General features: G+C 41.7%; 1 protein-coding gene across 1 annotated transcript in view; it reads right to left on the bottom strand.

The window, feature by feature from the left end:
- Nucleotides 1–2790: 2790 nt before the first annotated feature.
- Nucleotides 2791–27558, bottom strand: part of ARHGEF4 (Rho guanine nucleotide exchange factor 4) — a 215989-nt gene continuing 191221 nt past the window's right edge. The window contains 10 exon segments of the mRNA XM_073674475.1: nt 2791–6232; nt 6235–6332; nt 9016–9093; nt 11729–11972; nt 13915–14046; nt 14687–14816; nt 16788–17020; nt 17124–17303; nt 21273–21464; nt 24947–25126. Coding sequence (XP_073530576.1) covers nt 6059–6232; nt 6235–6332; nt 9016–9093; nt 11729–11972; nt 13915–14046; nt 14687–14816; nt 16788–17020; nt 17124–17303; nt 21273–21464; nt 24947–25126 — 1641 coding nt within the window. The 3' untranslated portion in view covers nt 2791–6058.

Below are 27558 nucleotides of genomic sequence, written 5' to 3' on the forward strand. Positions count from 1 at the left end.
AAACAGTGATTAATCTGGTTAGTCATATTGGGCTATTATTTTGAACACTACTGTATATATAATTTCATCTTACATTTTAAAAATTACAAAAAGAAATCTAGGCTGAAGCAAAAGTTTGGGCACCCTGCATGGTTAGTACCTAGTAGCACCACCTTTTGAAAGCATCACAGATTGTAAACGCTTTTTTGTAGCCAGCCAAGAGTCTTCCATTTCTTCTTTGAGGGATTTTCATCAATTCTACCTTGGAAAATTCTTCCAGTTCTGTGAGATTCCTGGGTCGTCTTGCATGCACTGCTATTTTTAGGTCTAGCTACAGATTTTCAATGATGTTCAGATCAGGGGACAGTGAGGGCCATTTTAAAACCTTCAGCTTGCGCCTTTTTAGGTGGTAGTCTATTGTGGATTTTGATGTGTGTTTAGGATCACTGTTAGTGATGAGTGAGCATGCTCATTACTCGAGATTTACGAGCATGCTCTGGTGTTTTCCAGAGTATCTTCTGCATTCTCGAATGTTATGTTTGAGTCACTCCGTGTTCATGATTTGCAACTGCTAGGCATTCCTCACATGTATTAAAGCTGTCAAACAGTCGCAAATCATGCACACAGTGACTCAAACATGACATTCGAGCACGCTGCAAATACTCGACAAGCACCCGAGCATGCTCGTCGAAAGGGTTAACATGCTCGCTAATCATTATCCATTTGTAGAAACCATCCTCTTTTCAACTTCGCTTTTTTTTTTATTTTTTTTTTTACAGATGTTATGTTTGCATCAAGAATTTGTTGAAATTTCATTGACTCCATTCTTTCCTCCACCCATGAAATGTTCCCGTGCCATTGGCTGAAACACAACCCCAAAGCATGATTGATCCACCCCCATGATTAATGGTTGGTGAGATATTCCTGAAATTCTGTGCCCTTTTTTCTCCACACATACCTTTGATTATTGTGGCCAAAGAGTTCTATTTTAACCTCATTGATCCACAGGACTTGTTTCAAAAGTGCATCAGGCTTGTTTAGATGTTCTTTTGCATACTTCTGAAGCTGAATTTTATGGTGAGGATGCAGGAGAGGTTTTCTTCTGATGACTCTTCCATGAAGGCCATGTTTGTGCAAGTGTCCCTGAACAGTAGAACAATGTACCACAACTCCAGAGTCAAGTAGGGGTTCTGATTAGCCTCTCTAGCAATCCTACGAGTAGCTCTCACTTAAATTTTGCTTGGTCTTCCAGACCTTGTTTGACCTCCACTGTTCCTGTTAACTGCCATTTCTTAATTACATTTTGAACTGAGGAAAGGGCAACTTGAAAACGCTCTGCTATCTAATAATAGCCTTCTCCTGCTTTGTGGGCCTCCACCATTTTCACTTTCAGAGTGCTAGGAAGCTGCTTAGAAGAACCTATGGCTGCTGTTTTTTGGCACAAGGTTAGAGGAGGCTGGGTTTTTATAAAGCTGGTAAATTTGTATCACCTGGCCTTTCCTAATAATGATAGTGAACAAGCCATAACCCTAACAGGATAATTAAGCTCTGAAACCTTGGTCAAAGTTATCTGAGCACACAAACCTCCAAGAGTGCCCAAACTTTTGCGTCGGCCTATTTCCCTTTTTGTAATATTTTAAATGTAAAAGATGAAAATAATATATTTTGTTTTTACCTAAAATACAAAAGAAATGTCATCTTTAACTTTAGGCCTTTTAGAGATCATTTCATCTTCAACTTGCTTACCTGTTCACAATAACAGTAATTTTGACCAGGGGTGCCCAAACTTTTACATGCCACTGTATATACACAGCGTAAAATTACTTGCTGTGCGTGTTTTCAACTCCTCAACATGTAAATTTTTCTTATGGGTAAGCAGAGTTTTATGTGCAGATTTTTCCCTGTGGACTTGTATTAGGTGTAGTAAATTCACAGGTAATAAACACACTTAATTCGCACATGACTGTATCAATAATGTTTTGTCAAAGCCAAATACTAGGAACTATCAAAAAGTAGCTTTATTTAAAGCGTGACATATCAAAAAGAGACAAAAACTGCAGCGTCAAAAACGAGCTAAAAAAAACTCTGTAAAAAATAAATAAAAAAATTAAAAAGAAACTGCAAGTAACCTAATTTACATAGTAGGTGCAGAAATTCTTCAACATCAAAAACTCATCATGGAAACGTAGCCTTAAAGGTTTTTTTTGCCACTGTGATTTTTGACGGATATTAGAATAGATCACCAATATCAGTTCATTGGTAGGGATGCCAGGTGTCAGACCCCCAAATTAGCTAAACGAGTTTTGGTATAGGCTATATGGAAACAGTGTATCCCAGGAATAATTCCTCAATATGTAAGCACTGGACGACATCTTTTTATAGGGAACCTGTCACCAGCTTTTTCTGATGTAATCTACAGCCACCACCTTTCAGCCGAATGTGACAGCATTCTATAATGCTGTACATATTACTCCAATTTGCCCTGTAAGGCAAAAAAAAGACCTTTTAAAATACTTACAGGGTGGTCAGGTCCAATGGGCGTCGCTGTTCTCGGTCGGTACCTCCTCACTTCTTGCGATGCCATCCTTCTTCTGTGCTTTGTGTCCTACGTGTGCCACACTGACCCCCTTTGCGCTTCTGCGCAGTTGCATTTCTCTCTGCCCTGTCGAGGGCATAGCAAAGTACTATTTTGCGCATGCGCCCCAACATGCGTGCGGTACAGTACTGTGCTCTGCCCTTGGTGGGGCAGTGAGAAATGGGCCTGCATTTGCCCTGATTATATAGGTTCACAGAATGAATGGCGCACACCACTTTTTGTGTATGGCTTTGCAGGTTTTTACTATGTAAGGCAATTTATTTCATTTTTGTAAAGAACAAATATACATATTAAAAAAACAACAACATAACAAGCGTGAAATTAATACCATCCATCTAGATATGAATAAAGACTTGTTAAAAATACACCATACATGTTATTTCTCATAAATAAAGTCAATGTTATAATGTAGAAAAGATGGCAAAGAATTTTATAAACCAGAATACATGGTGAGGGAATTTTTTTTAATCACCTTTGCTGCTAGAATAAAAATACCAAGATGGCTGCATTTCTGGTGATTATGAGGATGTCCCTGGAGCAGCAGTTTTTGATTAGGCACATAAATTTGAACTTTTTTTTCATAGAAATGCCAAGTGCATGTCCACATATACGTAACATGTATGTCATATGTATCCACACACAAATGGCTCTGTTAGTGCATGACTAAAGCCTCACGCTACAGAAACAACTGCTTGGGCTACATGGAGAGATGTCATATGTCTGCAGGAGCAGCTAGACTTCATATTGCCTAATTGACAATTTTCTTCCTTTCTTGACCACCATTTTAAAACAATGTCACAGAAAATTCCAAGTACTGAAAGAAAGTGCCTCATTATGCGACACAAGATTTCCCAGAGGCATGCATAGAGTTGGAGGCAACGATAAAAATGTGTTGCCCTTTCGGGAGCTGCTTGACGTTGAAACTCTCATAACACGCCTGCGATATGAGGTTCTTGTCCACAGACCCCACTTGGGTAGTAGGGCCACGGCCCCACTATCAGTATTCGGTCAGTATTTTTTCTCAGGAGTGGGAGACAAAACCAGATGAGGAACAATCAGAGAGAAGGTATAATAGAAACAAGTCACCAATTCTGCATTTATCACCCACTCCTGGTTTTGGTTCCCAATCCTGAGAAAAAATACTGACCAAATACTGATAGTGGGGCCGTGCTCTTATGGTGAGAATAATCTATTAAAATGGGCATGAGACCAACCAGGAATTGGCATCCTCAAGGGAGGAAGATGGCCACATTGGCTAACACTATTATATACAGAAGTTCCTCGAGGAGGCGGGAGAAATTCTGAGAAGACTACACAAGTGATCATGCATTTCAAGAATAAGAAAATGTAATCAAGAGGGAAAAGATGCACGAACGATGGGATGTTATATGCTGTATGTGTGCTGAGGATCAGGCGATGGTCTTTAAATTAGTAATATCAATATAAATGAGTTGTGATGTCATCACGGAGAGCTTGTGCCTCATGGAGAAAATCATACCCCATAGTAGATGTCTCCTCAGATTTCCATGATTTATTCAAAGACCTTCATTTACCAAGAGGACCGTGTTACCCTAACCGTATTAGCATCATGGCTCTGATCAAGCAGCGGTGTACTCAGTGATGAGGGTAGAAGAAGGGGAATGCGTCCGGCACCACTCCGCCAAGTAGGCTTTTATAGTCTGTTGGCTCATTATGTCCGTTACTATCAGACTGTATTGTAAACATTTTACCCCAAATTATCGGGAGATGCCTCGGAGCAGTGCATATGGCAATTTTCTTATTTCTAGATTGAAGTATAAAAGACACTTTGGGTATCAGAAAGGAAATCTTCATGTGCACTCGACGGCCATTAAGGACTAGGCCGGTTTTCTTTATGTCATATCAGTATATATTAAAGAGGTGTATAACCTATAAAGATATGGTATAGAGTGCATCAACTGTGACATATAGAGGAATTACAACCTTGCTGATCAAAGAGGCTATAAGGTACAGGGGGCGAGAATCAAGGAAGACTCTGTTCAGCCACATCACTGCCCACAGCAATTAAGGTCCTCATACACTTTAAAGCAATGACGACACATGCAGATTTTGCATTGTGGCCTACAAGCTTCAACAGGGCCCCCCAACTATTGGACTCCAAACATTGGACTGCACTAAGAAGGAGAAGCTTTTTGTTCTTTTTCAACTTCGAGAAAATCAAATCACACTCGGAACAGAATGCGATCAGAGTGTAATTAGCATGAGAGAAAAAAGGTCATGTGACTCTAGCTTTAGGCAGTTTTTAATTAGGGCGTGGCCTTCCTTCTTTGAGCTGGAAATCACATATATATAGCTTCGCTGGGCTGGTGTCCATAGTTCAGGACCTGGTCCGTTGTCTGCCCTTATTCACACACTGAGGTCAACTTTGACACATGGTAAGGTTTTAAATATTAGACAGAGTAGGACCATCCCGAATATGGGGTCACCGTGCCGTGGTGGGATGGCTTTTATACTATTTTAGATCAAAAACAGTGTTACTAAAAACCCTATGTTATTTAAATGAACTTTTGCTTTTCATTTTTTTACAGCAGGGTTTTTGTTCATTTTTGATTCTTGTAACTTTTTTTCTGTTTTAGTTATTGCTGGATCCTGCCTGCCCTTTAAATTGTAGGTTTTTAGGCATGAAGTGGCACATTTGATAAATATTAGGTTTAGGGTCCCATCACAGAAGGTCGCCTTGCCGCAGCTGGTGGGCTCTCATGAATTGGCCAATTTATTCGCTAAGTGCCTTCATTTTTATAAGTCTATTCCATATAGCAGCAATGCAGTCCAAATTTCATATATTCAATGTTTGCATACAGTTTAGTGCATAGAGAACTGCTGTATTCTTTTGTTTGTATTTTATGCAGTCATGGCAGCTTGAAACTGTTCACAATTGCTTTAATCTGCTGGTCGGTTTATTTTTTGAGGTATACTATTGGGGTATTTGTTAGAAAAGATGCATGAAAAAATATTTGCAACTTGGGGAGAAATGTTTGGGTTCAATGGAACAGGGTCATTACCTCCATGGTCAGCCAGACCAAGAAGCTAAACCTTTCCTTGTACAGCTGTAGTTTTGGAAGTCCCTGTGGTCCTGCTGACAGTGAGCATGGAGCCTATCGAGTCGGGTTCAGGAATAGTCCATAGAGAAAATATAGGCCTCCTCTATAACAGTACTCCTCAACAAAGCATGCTCCTCACCTCAAAATAAGTTTTAATATCCCGTTTGGTTATGCACACTTTTTTTTAACTCATTGTCAACGTCATCATCTCAGTTCTGAGTAGTCAATGTGTAGACTCCGTGTGAGTTCATCAAATATTCATCTGGTAAAAATAACAGTACACTTCATTACATTACAGAACAAAAATAACTACAACACTTCCCGGGTGATCGGAGGCAGCAACAGAGAACATGTAAAATATGTCCGATTCTTTCTAAAAAATAAATATGGAGTAATGTACCAGCTAGCGCCATGCCCTGTAGAAGGAGAAAGGAGGAGTCCCAGGCACGGGCACTTTGTCAACTGTGGGTAAAGTGCTTTCTTTGTACAGGATGCAAGAGCAGATCACAAAAAGGTCCTTTATTTTCGGAAGGGAGTCAGACGGCTGATGTTCTGCCAGAAATTGGAGGGTTTGCGCTTGGGTTCAGCGAGCATGAAGACTTGTTGCTGTGGGAGGTTGGCAGGCAATGTGGGATGCTTCTGTCTCATCCAGAAATCATAGTAGGTCCTATTAACGGCTGGAAAGTGAAATAAAACAGGTTCTATGAGAGATACTGCTGGCATATCAATCGGCTCGGCAGCCACCCTCCACCCATGAGGTCGTCGACTACAGTTATCAATGACATTTCTCCTACAGCAATGTAAGAAGGAAACTTTGACGAGAAGGTTCATATTTTATCATTATGCCGTTTTTAGGTCCAACATTGTGTGGGGGTTATTTTTTTTAAAGATTTCCTAATATTGGATGGTGCTCCATTTTTCTGATGCAGAGCTTTAAATAAATAATAAATAAATGATAGAATTCAGCTATACCCCACTAAGAAAAACTAGATTTATCTGTAAATCTATGCTGGAGATATTAAAGGGAAGCTATCGTCAGAAAATTAACTATTGTTTAAATCAGGCTCTTGTGTAAAAAAATGTTTTAATTTGCTGGGGGTTTTTTTTTACATATCACAATCTGTACAAAAATAAAAAGTAGAAATCTTACAATTTTAACACTGGTGACTAGGGCTTTTTCAGGAAATAACACATGTACATTAGCCACAATGGTCAGACTCTGACCCTATCTATTGTAATGAAGCATCTAATGAGCATGTGCAAAGAGCATTGGGAAGGGAGGGGAAACTGTGGCATCAACTATTGCGATTGGTGGAGCCTGTGTTATCAGCTGTGTATAGATGTGTTATCTGTCATATAACCCTGTCTCTGCTGATAAGGAGCCTGCTGAAATCCCTTTCTGAAAGGAAAGAAGTAGGAGTCTAAAAAAGCCCCAGTGGCCAGTGTGAAAATTGCAAGACTACTAATTTTGTTTCATTAATAAAGACTGTGGTATCAAAAAAACAACAATAAAAAACTATGCCAAAATGTATTAAAAACGCATGTAACACAAAAAACTAATTTAAACAATAAGTTATTTTCTCTTGGGAGAAAGGGAGGAAAAATAAAACAAAAAAAGAAATTTGCTAAATCCAAAAAGGGTTCAGTTTAAAATACAAAAAAAAAGGTTTATAATGATGGATTCCCTTTAAGGCACGTAACAAGAAGAAACCTGCTTAATTAAATCTGTAAATTGTCACGGTTAAAAAGGGCAAGAGGGGTTAATGTGAAATTTCTCCCTGTCTTTTGTGATTATCAAAATGTTCTGAAGAACGATTTAAAATGTAGGGGGCGATGTACCAAAGCTTCTTTGCGACAGTACCAGCATAAAACATTTTGAAAAGTCACAACATTTTTGTGCAATGTGGCGTTGCGCAAATTTTTTTTGCAACTGTTGGTGTTTTTGCACCAGTATGAAGCAGATCCTCCCCAGCTCCTCCAGGTTTGGCAGAACAGGCGTGGCTCCGTCCGACAAATTTAGCAAAAGTGACAGCGCTTTTTACACCAAAAATGCTACTTCTCAACTAGAGTAGAATTTCTGGCGTGCACACAAAGGTGTATGACACTGATATGATGAGCTGAATTCATTAAGTAGCATGTGCCTCCTAATGAATTTGGAGCATCATACTCGAGTGAGCCCTTCATGAGCCCTTTCCAGCATGAGGAACGCCAGTCTTAATGAATAGCCAGGGAGAGATTTGTCTGCTCAACTGCATAGAGTTCATGCCAGAAGAATGACGATTGTCAAAATATAGAAGGATAACTTCAGCACTGAAAAATTTAAGAAACAAAACAGACGTTTCGGCCACCTTGGCCTTCATCACGGTTAATTATGAAGTGGTCAGTACCAACATGCTGTGAGACTGCGGGACTCATTGCACCGTGTCTCACAGTCTTCACAGTCCCGCAGTCTCACAGCGTGTTGGTACTGACCACTTCATAATTAACCGTGATGAAGGCCAAGGTGGCCGAAACGTCTGTTTTGTTTCTTCAATGGTCAGAGATTAATAATCATCACTTAAGCAAATATACATTTTTCTTAATTTTTTCAGTGCCGAGTTATCTTTCCATATTTTAATGAATCAACACCCATAGTCTTGAAGTTTTCTCCTCAAAGGGGAAATGTATTTTTTAAAGAACCATTAAAGAAGACCTGTCATCAGGGCAAAATTGGCCAGTTTTTGCTCTTATTTTATTCCCACTGAGCCCCTGAGTATTGTATTTTTACCCATTTTTTTTAATCTGCCATATGGTTTTAGAGACATGTGTCTTTTTATTAGTGCTTATTTTTATGTTTTTTTTACCAAAGGGGCAATGTGCAAGAGATTCCTTAGGGGCGGGTCTTTAGGCTGTTCTGCATTATTATCCTGTAAGCCAATCCCTCTAGGTAAAGACCACAAAAAAATAGGATATTGGGGATACTAAATAATAAGGCCCATATCGCTGAAACCGTATGGCGGATTTGAAAAAGAAAACCAACAAAATGCTCAAACGAAGAATGTGGATGAAATAGGAGGAAAAGCTGGCCACTTCTGACCTCGGCAGAGCATAGGAAAAGGACCTGTCACGGACAGTTATGGGATCTCTAACACCAGCCTAATATACGTCAGGTTACAATTAGTGGGGGCAGTTTGCTAAATTCTCCAATACAGTGCAGTGGTCGTTAATTAGTGACACCAATAATGAGAATAATTTATTTTACACCCTTGATTTTATAATAATTGTTAGAATTAAATGTAAGCTAAACTTGTGCTCTCAGTATTCTCCCTGTAGGAGGTTTTCAATATTTTATCATCTCACCATCCCCACGCAACCACTCACCTTTTGGCTTCCCCGAGGGACGCGGTTTATTAGCATTCATCATTGCCTGCTTTCGTTGGATTTCACTGATGCTGAAACCTAGAAGCAGATGCAAGTTAACTTCAATGGATTTGTGAGTCATATCGGCTCTAGGCCAAAAGAGAAAACATCTTAAATTACCAATAACATTATCTAATAAATAGAGGCCCAAACTGTCCGCAAACTACAACTATGGATATGAAAAACAACGACACAACACTTAAAGGCTTATTCCCATCTTCAAAGATGGCTATAATTAGAAAGTGCTGGTAAAAACACCCAACTTTCCTCTTTACTTTATATGTTAAAATGTGACATTGTTCTCTTAGCAATCATAATTCTTAGTTTGTTTTGCTTTTTTTTAAAATATTTACTACTTGTCTAGTGTACCGGCCACTGCTGCAGTCTATCAGCGGTGGCAGAAGATGCACAAGCGCTCTTCTATGGAGCTTGTAAACTAGAGTGCTCTGGTATAAAAAGACGGGAATAACCCTTTAATGTGTGATGCTGTAACCCATCCATCAAAGGACTATGAAAATGGGCATTTCAAGAATAAACATTTTTTGGAGGGGGCTGCTTATCAAGGATATCTAGATTCTGTCCTATATTTGGTATTCAGAAAGTAAAGGTCTCCATTATAAATTAAAGCAAAGTCGCACCAAGCGATCATGTGTTGGAGGGAAAGCAGGAGCCGCCGCTGTCAGCTGAACGAGTACCCGCCTCAAAGCTATTGAATGTATATGGGCACTATTAGAAAAAGCTTTAGTATCACATCAGGAAAACTGAATTACACAAATTCTTGGCATGGTGCTGTCCAGTGCTGATGGCTTGGTACTTCAGGTCATCCTGCTCTGCTGTATATTGAAATGTGAGCCCCCATGATGGCACCAGCTAGTAGTGCCTGCTGTCTAATGAGCATTTACACAAGTAGATTACTGGTGAACGAGCATTCGTAGAAATGCTCATTCCTAATAATTGGCCCTTGTAAACATGTCAGCAACCACCTGACAAATGAGCAAAATGCTCATTTGTGGATTGATCGGATTGGTTATGCTGGCAAAATAAAATCATTGTTCTCGGCAGCACATTGCCCTGTGTAAACAGGAGATGTGCTGCCGATAACATGATACTGTATTGGAACAGAACGATCATATTGGAAATCATCTGCCCCCATTATTGCTCATCGGATTGTGTATACAAGATGGTGAATGAGCGTCAATGGTCTAGTATATAGTTAATCAGTGTTCAGTAAAAGGAATCTGTCAACAGGTTTTTGCAACCTCATCTGACAGGAGCATAATGTCGGTAAAGATAAGCTGGATCCAATGATGTATCACTTAGATTACTGCGTACAGTCATTCTCACACAATCAGAGTTCTTAGATTTAGAATGAAGCAGAGCTGAGAATGCTAACCCCGCCCACACCAGGCTCTCTGTATACAAAGTCCATAGACAGTGAGCTGCTTATCACAGGAGGGGGCGGAGTCAGACCAGGAGGCTCAGCTGCTGGGTCACTGCAATAATAAGCTCCTGGTGCTAAAACAATCACTGGAAGCAAACAAAACCTCAGAGCTTAATAAGAGAAGCATCACTGAAATCTGTGTTTTAACCGCTACCGCATGCTGTCTTCAGATTACATAGCAAAAACCTGCTGACAGATTCCCTTTAAAGGTGTGTTCACATGCTGAAATAAGGCCAATAGCAGCTGCGGATCGTATCCACTTTATCCACTTGTATGACTGCTATTTCCTATTGTTCACCAACTAGGTCTATTATCATATTAGTCGTACGATGAACATTTATTCTTTTAAAAAATGTTACAAAACATGTAGAGATTTAATTTACGTCTTAGTTGTACTCCAGGAAGGGGTAAGAAGTTCACAGTACAGTTCTCTTTGCTGTAGTTCTGTAATCTGTACCCCATTCTAAACCTATATCCTATGGATACTTGGGAGTAAAACCTTTATATAGCAATAGCACATACGTATGTAGTGGGCACGGTGTATATAACCCTCCATTGCTGTTAAATATACTTATTTTGTATATTTATTTATTCAGGACTTCTTACCAGATGCGATACTCTAAAGAAAATGTCACGATAATTCTTATAAAAAATGTAGTGGTTTATAGGATTGTCCAAAAAGAATCATTGCAGCAAAATATAAAATATGTGAAATAGTTACAAAGAAATTGTCCATTTGTCCATAATTAGTTTATTAGATTAGTTGCTAGTCTGTTGAAGTTACAGTAGGATGTAGTAGCACGTCTCAGCTGCTTACTCATGATATCGTAAACTTCAGGAGCACATGCCTCTGTGTGTGTTTAGGCCCAAAATGTCTTATGGACAGGAACATGTGTCAAGCCTTTATCCATCTTTTCCTGGATTCTGAATGGTAGTTTGCGTCTGTCTGTGTCGAAATCATGGCTGCACATGTATCAGGCCTTTAGAAGTACATGTCAGCTGCTCAGAATACAGACCCTTCGAATGAGGAGTCAAGTGAAGAGAAGAGCCCTCCATGTGTATCACGTGGTTTATATATGTCTCACATAGCACCTGTTTCTATACATGGCACTACCATCTACCCGTGCTAAGTGTATAAGAATATCCTAAATGTCATGTCAGCAGATTTACCCAGTACAGAGATGAGAGTAAAAATAAAAAAACATAATTAATATTTAATAATTGCTGACATACCTGTCTGCTCATCTTGTAGCACCTGTTTTCTTTCTTCCTCAAATGCCTGCAACCAGCGTTGTTTCTGTTCCGGTTTCTTTGCCAGAAACAGATGAACCTCGTCCGAGACTTTACTCTGCAGCTTGAAGGCATTCTTCACAGTAATGTTAAAGTCCTTGTCTTTGCCGTCCTCTAAGTTAAGGACTTCCATCTCATCCATATTGATCTTGCCTTTGTAATATAAGATGTCCCGTCGCAGGATATCCTGAGAATTGGAGGAAAGTATATAACGCTGAGCCCACGGCCAGAACATCACTTACATTTCTGTATTATCTTTTTCTCTGCTTTTCTATTCATCTTGTCAATGGGATGTGTCTCTGTGCTCTCTGAATCTGTCCAAAACCTGTCGACAGTGCCAGCTTGTGTAGAGACACATTCTTGGCAAGGAGATGGTCAATTTCTCAATATATTTTCAGGAGGAACAGTACAACATAGCGTTTTAAGAAAAGATGCTTCAAAATTATTTCATACTCATATTTACTAAAACATGTATGCAAATTAGCTGTTCTCCAAAAGGAAGAAAGCTGCCTCTCTAGTGCCATGTATTGGAAGCAGCCACCCTACAAGTCAATGCCGACTCTTTCATGAGTCTTGCTACATGACTTAGATAGTGTTAATTCAGACGCATTTTAGCATCCATTATATAAGTCCTGGCCGAGTAGTAAGATGGCAGCACCATAGGATTCTATGATACTGTTAGTACGGGTCATAAAAGCCTCAACAGGGCCGAGACGTGTAGCCATAATGCAGATGCTGAAATGCACCCACATTAAGGTCATCAGAATTAGGCAAAGACCATAGAGCTGAGTGGACATTTTCTAATTCAAATTCACCAACTTTGCCACATTTTCCCAATAAATTAGATTGGCTGCTCAGAAAATACACATGGGGAGAGGAGAGACAGGGAGAGAGTTTACACTCAATAGGAGAGAGAGAGGACCCCACTAATTATAAGTGATTACACCCTACAGGAAGGAGAGAGGATCCCACTGACCATAAGAGATTACACTCTACAGAAGAGAGAGAGGACCCTGTTGACGATAAGAGCTTAAACTTTACAGGAGAGAGAGAGCCTTGCTGAACATAAGAGCTTACACTCTATAGAAGAGAGAGGACATTGCTGACCATAAGAGCTTACACTCTATAGAAGAGAGAGGACATTGCTGACCATAAGAGCTTACACTCTATAGAAGAGAGAGGACCCTGCTGACCATAAGAGCTTACACTCTATAGAAGAGAGAGGACCCTGCTGACCATAAGAGCTTACACTCTACAGGAGAGAGAGAGGACATTGCTGACCATAAGAACTTACACTTTACAGGTGAGAGAGAGAAGACCCTAGTGACCATAAGAGCTTACAGACAACAGCAGAGAGAGAGAGGACCCAGCTGACCAAAAGAGCTTACACTCTACAGGAGAGAGAGAGGACATTGCTGACCATAAGAACTTACACTTTACAGGTGAGAGAGAGAGAAGACCCTAGTGACCATAAGAGCTTACAGACTACAGCAGAGAGAGCGGACCCTGTTGACCATAAAAGCTTACACTCTATAGCAGAGAGAGGGGACCCTGCTGACCATAAGAGCTTACACTCTACAGAAGAGAGAAACTGACCCAGTGACACTGGTGATGTAAAACGACTCTGCCGTACAAGGTGTGCTCCACTGGGAACCGCTGATCTGTGATGGCTCCGGTACGGACCACCACTGTACAAGGTATGATAATCTGCTGATGTTTCAGCAGTGTGGGAAATGGTGCCGGCAAGTTATTTTTTGCGAACCGCGACTTGAATCTCTAAATGTTTGGATTCTCATGAAACCATGAATTTCTGGAAACTCGACTTGAGCTTGATTCTCTGTGGATCAATCCGCTCATTTCTAAAATACATCAAGTGGGAAGCCACACTGACTTATCGGTAGCTATCTGCAATGGGGGGCACTATAGGGCCGGTTTGGTTTTTCTTGTAGGACAGATAATTTGGTTACTTTTTCCCAGAGTGTATTTTTGGTGTATAGCTCTCCCTATACCAGCGGGCGGCTTTAACATGTCAGATTGTTCTGGTCATGGCCCAATCTGTTTCCCTATGGCCGCCTTTACTAATGCAGATCACAACATATGCAGAGTAAATGATGTGGGGGCTGCAATACCTTTTTACAGTACACGACCTGATGATCGAAGAGGAACACTATCCGCTGCTGCCCCTTTGATTGAAGCTGTGAGAATTTCATTAATTCGCTTGAATAGATAAGTTCGGAGCTTCTCGTCAGGATGTCGTCTCCCTGTTAACAAATGTGTTAAATGAAATAGGTTAACATAGGCACATTTTTTACATTCAATAATTCAGCTTTTGATAATCCAGAAAGTCTTATAATTCAGCACAAAACTGTGATAAAATGAAAAATCAATTAGGAATCAACACAAGGAATCAATTAGGAGATTAAACTAATCCTGGCTGACCAATCTATACTGAAAACGATACCAGTTCATGGAGCAATTGTCCACCTTTAGGCACTTTTTTTTTTTTACTTAATTGCATATATTTTGGGCTAAAATACATTTCTGTCATTCAGTTCCATTATACATTTTGCACAGTTTGGCTTTTACAGACTCTTTGTTTCCCTGCACATTCAACTTTGATGTGGTCTGAGGTAATAAACCAGCTGAGAGGAGCTCAGAAAACATAGATAAAAGAGTTACAAACTCCATGTCAAATCATTTTAACACGCTCACTGACAGATTTTCAGTTAACTCATCCTGTAATCAGCAGTAGACAGTGCAACACAGAAGCTGTAGGAGACAAATAGATCAAATTTTTGTTATGAAAACCAACTGAAAAAATCATTTTTAGACCCAAATACATGGCGCTGAATGGCTGCAGAATATGTTGGTGCCATACTAGCAAACATAATAAATATCTACCTCCCAGTCCTCTATAGAGCTCTGCCAATGGGCTATCTTGTCGATGTTTTCCAGTCTCCTCTTTCGCTCGTTGATCAGTTTAGCGACATTTTTCATAGCATTTAATGCAGCTTCAACATCTGCAAAATCCCTGAATGGAGAGAGGACGCATTAGATATAATCAGCAATAATGGAAACTGAACCGTTGTGTGCTGTACTTTTTCATACAGACGCATCTTCCTACTACTAAAGCGACATCCCCATCGGATGACTATTCTGCTTGCGCAGAGTGGATTGTTAGCTCACTGAGTAAGGTGCAAACTGTTATTACTCCCTGAGTCCCTTCCACGGGTCCAGTATTAAAGTAAGACTTAGTTCACATTTACATATATTCCGTTTGTCTGTTTCATTTAGAATTCAGGTTAAAAAAAAAGGTTCCAATTGCATCAGTTATGAAGGGGTAAGAAGGGTGCCCCACTGATTATCATGGGGTCCCTCTGGGTTCCATTTTGTGCCAGTTTTTAGAATGGAAGAAAATATTCTTCATGCAGGAACTTTTTTTTCCTTTGTTGCTGCCTATGCAGAGAGCAACAGCCAAAGTCGTTTCTACTGCTGCACTCTGCATAGTTACTGCAGTCTGCCTTATTCTGAATGAAGCCAGTGTTTGGACGCTCACTGCTCCTTTCTGCTCCTGGTAAATATAGTGCTTGCTCAGTGAACATTCCCCAGAGGCTGGACCATAATGACAATGGCGGAGGGGCCCGAAATTTTGTGTTCCCTCAGAATTTAGTGCCCAGTCCAGCCGCCCCCATACTACTCCATTACACAAGGCCACAGCCTTGCCCTACTGGCTCACGGAGGCTGCACAGAATTTTAAATCATTTCAGTACAAAACGCTGCAGAAACAATGTTACTTTACAGTATATTGTTATATAAATTTCCATTATAGAATGAATTTTACTAATCCATCATCTGATAATCCAGAAAATCTAATCAACTTTCACTTGTTTCCAGTATAGAACAGCAATACAATCCAGAATGTGTAATAATTTACTGGATATAAAGTCTTTTTGACTCATATACAATTTTACCATGCAACTTTATGTGAAAAAGTCAGAAAACTCCTCTGTCACCTGATTGAACAATACAAGGATTTTCAAAGTAAGTGCACCAGCCTCATCAGATCTGAGAGATCTATTTCATAAACAGTCTGTATTGTGAAATCTAGTGATCACTTTTAAAGGGGTATTCCCATCTCCAAGATCCTATCCCAATATGTAGTAGGTGTAATAAGAGTAATAATATTAGCAAATATCTCCAATACACCTCCTAACGAAGCGTGGGTGAAACGTGCGTAGGGGCTAAGTCAACCACTCTGCCTGAAACATCACTTGATGTAAGTACATACTTTTTTACGCTTTTTTTTCCTCAGTGGTAGTCCAGAGATTGAACCTTCGGATATTTTGGGGATATTGCATATTCATACATCATTTTTTATCACTATTTTTAAAGTGTTATTTGAGGTCTACGGTTGTTCTGCATTGCTTTCATGTTAGTTTTTTGATTTCATTGTATATTTAAATAAAGCTATATTTTTTTGTAGAGATTTCTATGGCATCCTCTTTTTTGTTGGTATCCATATGTTTATTAGTGCCTCTCTATAGTAATTATTTGATATAAGCTCGGTTTTTCACATATATTAACTCCAATTAGAAATGTAGTATAGTTCTTCTGATTTGCTATGTCGCTTACCCCATGTGCATTGCAGTAGAATAGGTATCCATGGTTACGACCATTCATATAGTAACAGTTAGTTAGTTGCAAGTGGTCGTAACCATGGATATCTAAGCTACTGCAATGCCCTGCAAATGGGGTAAGCAACATAGCGAATCAGAAGAACTATACCACATTTCTAATGGAGGTATTTGCTAATATTATTATTATTACACCTGCTACATATTGGGATAGGATCTTGGAGATAGGAATACCCCTATAAGCTCAAAACTGTTGTCATTGTATGAATAGATCCATCCCTGTGTAATTTAAAGGATTTCTTCATGCACCTCAATAGATGAAAATGGTGATTTGGGTCCATGTGCTCCCCTAAGAACCTGGTTCCTACCTGTGTTGGGGGTTGGTATATTTCAGCAGCTCAGCAAGCTGTAGGGGATATTTGCAGATTTTCTGCACTGGTGTCAGCAAGAAACCATCCAAAGAAATGTCAATCATCTTCTGCACCAGGCGGCAAGTCTCAAAGAAGTAGCCATACTTTTTAACCTTGCTCAGTTTGGAGAGCTCTGTGCAGGCGTTCGGATGGTTGTTGCAGTATTCAGAATAGATCTGAAAGTCATTTTGCTATTAAAGAAAAAAAAAATGAGTAAAATGTAAGATCTAATCAATCAGTGGACATTACAGGTCGCTGGGATTAATAACTGACATACAGTGATATGTCACTTACATACTGAAGGAAGCAGGAGCCGATCTCGCTCAGATGAGGAGCGTCTTTGATGATTCTCTTCTCTAATGTTTTCAGGAATTTCTTTTGGAATTTGTAAATGTCCTCAATATTTCCAAAAATTGTCCAAAGCTGTTCTTCTGTGAACATGTCGGCCCTTTTACGACACTGCTTGATGTAACCCTTGAAACATATAAATTGGTAAACAATAGATTAGTTAAAAGGAAGAACATAAAAAAATTACTTATTGTTTAAATCAGGTTTTTATGTTAAATGTATTTTTTTTAATTTACTAGTTTTTTTACATCGCAATGTGTATTTGAAAAATAGGAGTTTTCATTGGGGCTCTTCTAGACCCATACTTCCTGTTCTTCAAAAATTTCACATGTACATTAGCAGCAATAGACTGATTTTTGTATTAAAGCATCTAATGAGCATGTGCATAGTTAATTGTGATGGGAAGCGGAGCACAGGGAGTTGTCACATTGTCTATTGTCATTGGTGGTTCCTATGTTATCAGCTGTTTATAAAGAAGTCTCCTGTTACTGTAATCCTGCCTGTGATGATAATGAGGCTGCTGAAAAGTCTTCTATAAAAGAACAGAAAGTATTAGTCTAAAATAATCCCTTTGGCAAGTGGGATTATTGACTGCTGCACCCAGTGATCTAAGTGACACATTGTTGGAATCAGGGTCTCTTTTCGTACATTATACTGCCCTCAGATGAGGTAGCAAAAACTTGCTGACAGATTCTCTTAAATAATACTTTTTCATATACCACTCCTAACAAAGTCCAATGGAGGGAGGACAATGCAGCATACTTATTTAAAGGTTCTTGCCTCTTAATAAATTTCCTGCATATTTTGGCTGTTCTTTCCTCAGAAAAGAAAATTTGCTTTCAGCAGATGAAGATTTGGGCCAAAATTTATGCCAATTTCTGGCTAAGAGCAACTTTCACTGTTCTTTTTCTAATTTAATCTAAGTACCTCCTCCCATTGTTTCTGCTCCACTGATTATGGAACAGCTTTTCTTTTTCTTTTATGACCCTCCATTCCGAAGTTATGTCCCATGGCAATAAAAGTGCAAATTTTGTCTTCTTCAACCATCTAGATCAGGGGTCTCAAACTCAGCTGGGCATATGGGCCGCACACGGAAAAACATTTAATTTGGGGGGCCGCATTATTTGCATGACAAAGTGACATTTTTAGTGATACCATTTTATTTTCTACACACCTTTTGAACTGGTCCTCATCTTGCAGACATGGTCTCCCTGCCAGGTCCCCCATATTGCAGACATGGTCCCCCATCCAGGTTCCCCATATTGCAGACATGGTCCCCCATCCATGTCCCCATGTTGCAGACAGGTCCCCCCCCCATACTGCGCACAGGGCCGCGTCCCGCCCCATACTGCGCTCAGGGTCCCCGTCCCCCCATACTGCGCTCAGGGTCCCCGTCCCCCCCATACTGTGCTCAGGGCCCCCCCCCATACTGCGCTCATGGTCCCCGTCCCCCCATACTGCACTCAGGGTCCCCGTCGCCCCCCCATACTGCGCTCAGGGTCCCCATCGCCCCCCCATACTGCGCTCAGGGTCCCCATCGCCCCCCCATACTGCGCTCAGGGTCCCCGTCCCCCCCATACTGCGCTCAGGGTCCCCGTCTCCCCCATACTGCGCTCAGGGTCCCCGTCCCCCCCATACTGCGCTCAGGGTCCCCGTCTCCCCCCATACTGCGCTCAGGGTCCCCCCCCCATACTGTGCTCAGGGTCCCCGTCCCCCCCCATACTGCGCTCAGGGTTCTCCCCCCCCCCCCATACTGCGCTCATGGTCATGGGGACCTGGATGGGGGACATGTTTGCAAGATTAGGACCAGGATGGGGGACCATGTCTGCAATATGTGAAATACATCACAGGGGACCTGTGCTCAGTATGGGGGGGGGGGGCACTGTGCGCAGTACGGGGAACGGAGACCCTGAGTGCAGTATGGGGGGACGGGGACCCTGAGCGCAGTATGGGGGGATGGGGACGCTGAGCGCAGTATGGGGGGACGGGGACCCTGAGCGCTGTATGGGGGGACGGGGACCCTGAGCGCTGTATGGGGGGACGGGGACCATGAGCGCAGTATGGGGGAAGACGGGGACCCTGAGCGCAGTATGGGGGGGGGACGGGGACCCTGAGCGCAGTATGGGGGGGGACGGGGACCCTGAGCACAGTATGGGGGGAGACGGGGACCCTGAGCGCAGTGTGGGGGGAGACGGGGACCCTGAGCGCAGTGTGGGGGGAGACGGGGACCCTGAGCGCAGTGTGGGGGGAGACGGGGACCCTGAGCGCAGTATGGGGGGAGATGGGGACCCTGAGCGCAGTATGGGGTAGACGGGGACCCTGAGCGCAGTATGGGGGAGACGGGGACCCAGAGCGCAGTATGGGGGGGCGGGGACCCTGAGCGCAGTATGGGGGGACAATGGGGACCCTGAGCGCAGTATGGGGGGGCGACGGGGACCCTGAGCGCAGTATAGGGTGACGGCGGGGACCATGAGCGCAGTATGGGGGGACGGCCCTGAGCGCAGCATGGGGGGGACGGGGACCCTGAGCGCAGTATGGGGGGGGCGGTGACCCTGAGCGCAGTATGGGGGGGGGGGGGACCCTAAGCGCTGTATGGGGGGGGACCCTGAGCGCTGTATGGGGGAACGGCGACAATGAGCGCAGTATGGGGGAGGGATGGGGACCCTGAGCGCAGTATGGGGGGGGACGGGGACCCTGAGCGCAGTATGGGGGGGGGGGGGACCCTGAGCGCAGTATGTGGGGACAGGGACCCTGTGTGCAGTATGGGGGGGGACGGGGACCCTGTGCGCAGTATTGGGGGATGGGGACCCTGTGCGCAGTATTGGGGGACGGGGACCCTGTGCGCAGTATTGGGGGACGGGGACCCTGTGCGCAGTATGGGGGGGCTGCTCTGTGCGCACTATGGGGGTGGGAACCTGGATGGGGGACATGTCTGCAACATGGGGACCTGGATGGGGGACATGTTTGCAAGATTAGGACCAGGATGGGGGACCATGTCTGCAATATGGGGGACCATTTCTGCAATATGGGGGACTTGGATGGGGGACCATGTCTGCAATAAGGGGGACCTGGATGGGGGACCATGTCTGCAATATGGGGGACCTGGATGGGGGACCATGTCTGCAATATGGGGGACCTGGATGGGAGACCATATCTGCAATATGGGGGACCTGGATGGAAGACCATGTCTGCAATATGGGGGACCTGGATGGGAGACCATGACTGCAATATGGGGGACCTGGAGGGGAGACCATGTCTGCAATATGGGGGACCTGGCGGGGAGACCATGTCTGCAAGATGAGGACCAGTTCAAAAGGTGTATAGAAAATAAAATGGTATCACTAAAAATGTCACTTTGTCATGCAAATAATGCGGCACCCCAAATTAAATGTTTTTCCGTGTGCGGCCCATATGCCCAGCTGAGTTTGAGACCCCTGTTCTATAGCCTTTGAGTTGAACTGTCTATTACTGACTATAGAATGAGTTAACTGAAAATCCATCAGTAAGCCCACTTTGATGGCCAGACCATGATCCTGTAACTGTTATTTGTCTTTTTGTTTGCTCATCTCAGACTACAGAGCACAAAAATATTGAATATGAAGGGAAATAAAGAGTGTGTAATCGACAAACGGTGCAAAATTTTTAATAAAACCCAATTGCAAAAAATGATTTACATCCATTAAAGTTAGAGAAAAAATAAGTCCCCAAAGGTGGACAATTTTTTTTAATGTCATCTTTTTATTTTCTTGTAAATTGTATTTTAAATCTGAAAATATCTCCAAATAACACCATAAACTCAATAACAATGAATAATTCAACATTATAATTATGTATCGTGGTGATACATATTCTCCATCATGTTTATATGGTGTATTATTTAAAACTCATCCCGCGGGGGCGCTGTTATATTGAGGTCTGTGGAAAGTCTATGTCACATTCTGTGGTAGAAAGTGGTATTGCAGCTAGTAGTTTTTTTCATTTAAGACACGATTTTACATTAATATTCTTAAATTATGGCAGTTTCTTTGCTTTCACAACAAGTAGGTCCTTATAATATATTGCTTTTGCCCACATTAGTTTTGTTTGTGCTTTTACCTCACATATATCCTTCAAATGCTTGATGTAATCCTTCTCTGTATTCAAGATCTCATTGATGACGTTGGTCCTCATCTGATCCTTGTTGGTTTGCCCAAAGCCATGACGCCTCAGGAGAGTCTTGGCATCCAGGTTTTTGTCTCCGGGTCTACTGGTATAGTCTTCTAGAGGCTCGTCCTGGTTCACACGGAGCTGCATGGATACGAGAATGGTAGTGAATGCATTACACCAAAATATTAGCAGCTCGTCATGAATATTACTGCCACACCATAATTATCTGTACAAGCATTGCAGACTATGGCCACCAGCCATGAACACATCTGGTCACTAGGTGGTGTGTTACACCAGAGTTTTCTTTCTCAGCCTTATACTGGACATAGTGGGAAATTTCAGACTGACTGCTAAAGGACGATAACAAAAAACTAAAAATATGGCTGTGAAATAGAGCATGGCTAATGCCAACCTTCTTTACATCCCTCAGACTATGCATGACGCTCATTCATGAGTCACTCATAAACTCAAATGTAAAATTCTGGATCAGAGAGTTGTACTGACCGACCAGCAAAGCAGGGGATTCTCTGTTGGACCCACGTTTGACCTGATAAGAGGGTCCAGACACTACAGAGCCCACAAGATTTAGCAGACCACCCCATCGTTCAGGCATATTGTTTTTTTGCATATAAGAAAAACAGATTGTTTTTATTCAGTAAAAAATATATATTTAGGCTTCTCCTACCCATTAAAGAGAAAACCATCAGTTGACTGAGGCTTCCCTAACCATGGGGAACATGAATCAGAGCCTGCATGATTGCAGCCAAGTATATTTTTCTCTGAAATACTCCTGCATAAATATAGTTTGCAGATCTGGCCAGGGATCGTAGCCGGAGACAAGAGTGGTCTGACACTTCCCTCCAACCGGCTTCTCACTGCGCCACTCCAGGTCATTGACAGGTCTTTTCCATGTGTGTACATATAGAGAGACCTGTCAATCACAGCTGGGAATAGCCGGCCAGGGGTGTAGCCGGACTAATCTAATCTCTGGCTGTGCTACCAGGCCGGATCTTCTAAGAACCCATCAGCTGATTGAGGCTTCCCTGAGGAGCATGAATCAGAGCCTGGCTGCACGATTGCAGTCAGGTATATTTTTCTCTGAACTACTCCTGCATTTTGTAGAAAAATATAGTTTGCAGATCTGGCCAGGGATCGTAGCCGGAGACGAGAGTAGTCTGACACTTCCCTCCGACCGACTTCTCACTATGACACTCCAGGTCATTGACAGGTCTTATTCATGTGTGTACATATACACATAGACCTGTCGACCACTTTGAGCACAGCTGGGAATAGCCGGCCAGGGGTATAGCCGGACTAATCTAATCTCAGGCTGGTACCCGGCCAGATCTTCTAACTTTATTTTTTGTGAAACACCAGAGAGCAGTTGTGCAGCCAGGCTGTGATCCATGCTGCCTGCGGTTTGGGAAGCATGAATCAGCTTTTTAAACATTAAAAAACAGACAGGATTAGGACGACACATGGACGGTTTTCCTGTATTGTACAGTTTTATTTTCACGGATTCATATGCTTGAATGTGCAATTTTGATCCGTTAATCGTACATATCTTTGTATTTTTATGTACTCTTGGGTGGAATTGAATATATATATATTTAAAATACTCTGCCTCTTCATTTCTGTGGGAAATACACTTTTGCTGTTTGTATGGGAAGTTTTTTTAGCATTTGTTACCCTCACTTTGAAAAAAAACCTGATGGGATAAAAAAAGTCCATGTCACTTCTTTTAGGCGGATACTGATGGAATCCACTCCAGACTAGACATTGTCCAATCAAAAACACTGCAAAAACATATCCCTTTCAGGAAAAATAAAATCTTCAAAATCTCCATGGAGAACTAGCCAAAAATAAAGAGCATTTCCTCAAATGGTTCATGCTTGAAAAATGTATCATTTTTGAACACCTCAAAAAAGTCAAGTCTAAACATTATGTGGAGAGATTATCGGGAATTGCTACTTCATGGGGAATACATCGTACAGACATGTCAAGTATAGTGACAGGTCATCCACGCAACCTCTTTTTAAAGTACACTGTGTTCCAAATTATTATGCAAATAATATTTTCTCAGATTTTCCCAAATTACCTATATGAATTGCAGTCATTGTAATTTTCCAGTCAAATAACTATTAGAGTACAATGGAAAGGTTTTTGTACAAACTGCCTATGATAACAGTATATTTTTTAAAAAATAAAAAACTCAAACTACACTCAAAATGCATGTTCCAAATTATTATGCATAGCAGAGTTTTCAACCTTTTCATTTTAATAATGAACAAAAAAATGGTCATTTTTGAAATTCTAAGCATTAGCAGGTTATTACAAACTGAAATCAAACAGTTTTCAACTCAAAACTTTATTCTAGGTGATGTAACATTTGCACATAGGACCCCTTGTTCGAAAGGAGCTTCTGAACTCTCTCGTCCATTGAATTTGTCAGGTTTTGGATGGTTTCTGCTTCAATTGTTTTGCATGAGGACAGAATACCCTCCCAGAGCTGTTGCTTAGATGTGAACTGCCTCCCGCCATCATAGACACTCCTTTTGATGATGCTCCAGAGGTTCTCAATGGGGTTGAGGTCAGGGGAGCATGGGTGCCACACCATAAGTTTGTCCCCTTTTATGCCCATAGCAGCCAGAGATGCAGATGTGTTATGTGCAGCATGAGACAGGGCATGGTAGATCAAATTACTGAAAATTCCCAGGAATAAGGAGGCAACAATGGATAACATCACTGAGAACATTACATTTCTCCAAACATTTGTTTAGGTAGTTTGATGTTCAGATGTTCAAGGAACTCATCCATTATTATGTGTATGTTCTGTATTGCTAAGTTGTTGTAATTGGCTAATGAGCCAGTTTTAAATCATTGGATGGAGCGTCCACACATGCTATGATAAGGAACACCGAGAACCTTAGAAAAAAGTCAGCAGTGGACATCAATCTTTCATTCTCTATGGATTTTTAAAGATGTGGAAATATAGCGGGCACATTTTTAAATTCCTAAAGAAGTACCTATCTTTTGTATTGTGTTACTCATAAGACCCCCAATACACATTAGATTTAAGTTGGCCAAAGATGCTGAATTTTAGCCAACCATCTAATAGGTATATGGGCCTCCAGACTCTAACATAGAATCATAGAATATTACCATTGGAGGGGACCTCCAGGGTCATCTGGTCCAACCCCCTACTCAATGCAGGATTCACTAAACCATCTCAGACAGATGTCTGTTGTCAAAGAAGTGGGGAAGAGAAGGAACGGGAGGTGTGAATTCAGACACCGATGTCATAAGATAAGATGTCATCAGAGATTTCTACACTCTCCTCTTTGAAAACATATGAATGCTGATTCCAACATTTATATATATGGAACACCTTTAGTTATGAAGACGTTGGCTAGTTGTACCCTAAATATGCTGAACACAGTACTTAAAGATATTGGTAGTACTTAGCAGAACATGATGGAGTGGACTTAACTTATTGTCTCTTGGTGTTTGCTCCATATTACCAGCTGCTGCATAAATTGTGCCGGACACTGTTGAGCGTCATACATTGTTATCGGATAAATACTATACAACTTTATGGTGATTGCATTTAACTTCATACTTACTCGTACAAAACTTGCTGGAAACCACCCTTCACTGTCCAGGATGCGTCCCCACCACCACTCCTTGTTGGTAGCGTCCATTACTTCAATGACACTGCCAGCCTTGAAGCCCAGTTCTTGATCGTCCATGGTGACATGGTCCCACAGAGCTTCTGCGTAGACCACACTGCCATCACTTATCAGCTGTAGAGAAATATATTCACTCAATGTAGAGGTTATTAGGATAACATCATTTTCACGTATGGACATCACAGCTTGGACCATACAGAGCTCCTTTCTGTAGTAGATGTGTTACAAAGTATGTAAAAAGTCTTGTTCTGATATGAGATCTGGGCTCTGTGATAGTAAGTGACAGTAGCATACTGTGTAAGCACCCTGGCCTGAACATTGCTGAAGTGTTTGGACCATTAATGACCATGTCTAAACATCTCTGCGTCTAGAAAGATAATACAGATCACATGGAAATCAAATAAGGAGAACTTCTCCAGTGCATGAACTGCATCATAACATTTGGACGATGGTCTTTATCACTATTGAAGAAAATCCGTCCCCAGGTTTTTTGCAATGTAATCTGAGAGAAGCATGATGTAGGGGCTGAGACCCTGATTCCGGTGATATGTCACTTTAATGTCATTTTAATACAATCACTGTTTTCTCTGCTGCAGATCTAGCAGTGCTCAGAATGCTGAGCCCTGTATAACCCCACCGACATCACTGATTGGCAGCTCTCTGTGTACACTGCATATTGACTGAAAGATGCTGTTCAGTGGGTGGGGTGTGATTACACAGAGCAGGAGGACTACATTACAAGAGACAACTAGTCCTCTAGTGACAACCTCTTGTTGAAAAAACAGTGATTTTATGAAAGCAGCAATATACAGCCTAGTAAGTGATACATCGTTAGAATCAGGCTATCTGTCCCTACACCATGCTGTTCTGTGATTACATAGCAAAAACCTGCTGAGAGATTCCCTATATTATGAAGGATTCAATATGTCCTTCATTCTTTCGCTGGACATCTTTCAAATTAGATTTGCATATGAACAAATACCCTAAAATCATTGGGTTTGATCAATATAAATCTCTTGCGTATGGCTTGTGTTAGTAACTGGCGATTCTAACATCACAGCGCTCTTTTTTACATATATTACTGGAAGGGGCACAGGCTGGGGGGCATTATACCAGTATGGGTGACATATGGAAGGGGCCCAGGATGGGGGACATTATACCAGGATATATAATATTACTAAAATGGGCCCAGGATGGGGAGCATTATACTAGGATGGGAGACATATATTACTGGAAGGGGCACAGGCTGGGGGGCATTATACCAGTATGGAGGACATATGGAAGGGGTCCAGGATGGGGAACATTATACCAGGATGCTGGACATATATTACTAAAGGGGGCCCAGGATGGGGAGCATTCTACTAGGATGGGAGACATATATTACTGGAAGGGGCTAGGATGGAGAACATTATATCTGGAAGAGGCCCAGGATGGGGGATATTATTACAGGAAGGAGCCAGAATGGAGGGCATTATTACAGGTATGGGCCAGGATGGTGCACATTATTACGGGAAAGGTGCACAGGATGGGGGACTTTATTAGAGGAAGGGGCCATGATAGGGGACATTATTACAGGATGGGGAACATTGTTACTTGAGAGGGTGAACACGTATCTTTTCACAGAATCTGGGATGCAAAAAGGGCCATGCAGGTGGGGGCCCAGGTCCATGTTTTGCACCAGGGCCCATTGGACTCTAGTTACGCCACTGTCATTAGCAGAATTGATCCAATATACTAGGATGAAAATAAATACGCTCATCTGCACCTGGCCTTAGGAGAAGAATGTGGCCTGTAGATCAGAGTTTCTGTCTTTCCACTGGACCTCACCAGCCAGAATGTAATGACATCTGGGTCTCATGACCAGTGGTCAACGTCCATTTGAAAACTCACCTTTCATTCATTGTCCTGAACTGATCATAACGTTAAAATAAGTGCATTTACAATGCAGAGCTACAATAACAAATAATATAAATAATTAACCTGAGTTTTAATCTACATGTGTTTTTTTGGAACTGTGCTGTAAATAACAAAAATGTAAAATGGCGCTGTCATTGCCGGGGACAGTGCATGCGCAGATTAATATTTCAGCTCTCGCGACATCATCAGGATCTTACTACGCAGTAATGATGACGCCTGCGGAAGATCTCAGGCCGGGGAGCAGGTCACAGAGAAGAGTGAGCTGTCAGTCACTGACAGTGGGGGATGAAGAAAAAGGGTGAGAGGCAAGAGACTTGTACATTTGAGTTTATTTGCATAAACATTTGCCTATGAATTTCTAGAAAACGGAGAAGCAATCTTATAATACACAGGTATAGACATAATGAACATTTCACATACTTTATATAAAGGACGTTCGTTTAGGATCTAAAAACCTGCTGACAGGTGAATTATGTTATGCTTCTAACCCGATGACTGATGTACTGTGCTGTAATCCCAGGCGGCACGCATTGTATTGTATTATAAAGAATGACTCCTTATGGGATTTTTATGTGTTGCCAGTTTTCTATGCATTTTTTTGCTTGATTTTAAATATGAATCATAAAAAG

The sequence above is a fragment of the Phyllobates terribilis genome, unplaced genomic scaffold (genome assembly GCF_046119375.1).
Source record: "Phyllobates terribilis strain yellow unplaced genomic scaffold, ASM4611937v1 Scaffold_3__8_contigs__length_932513732, whole genome shotgun sequence".
NCBI classification, from domain to species: Eukaryota; Metazoa; Chordata; class Amphibia; order Anura; family Dendrobatidae; genus Phyllobates; species Phyllobates terribilis.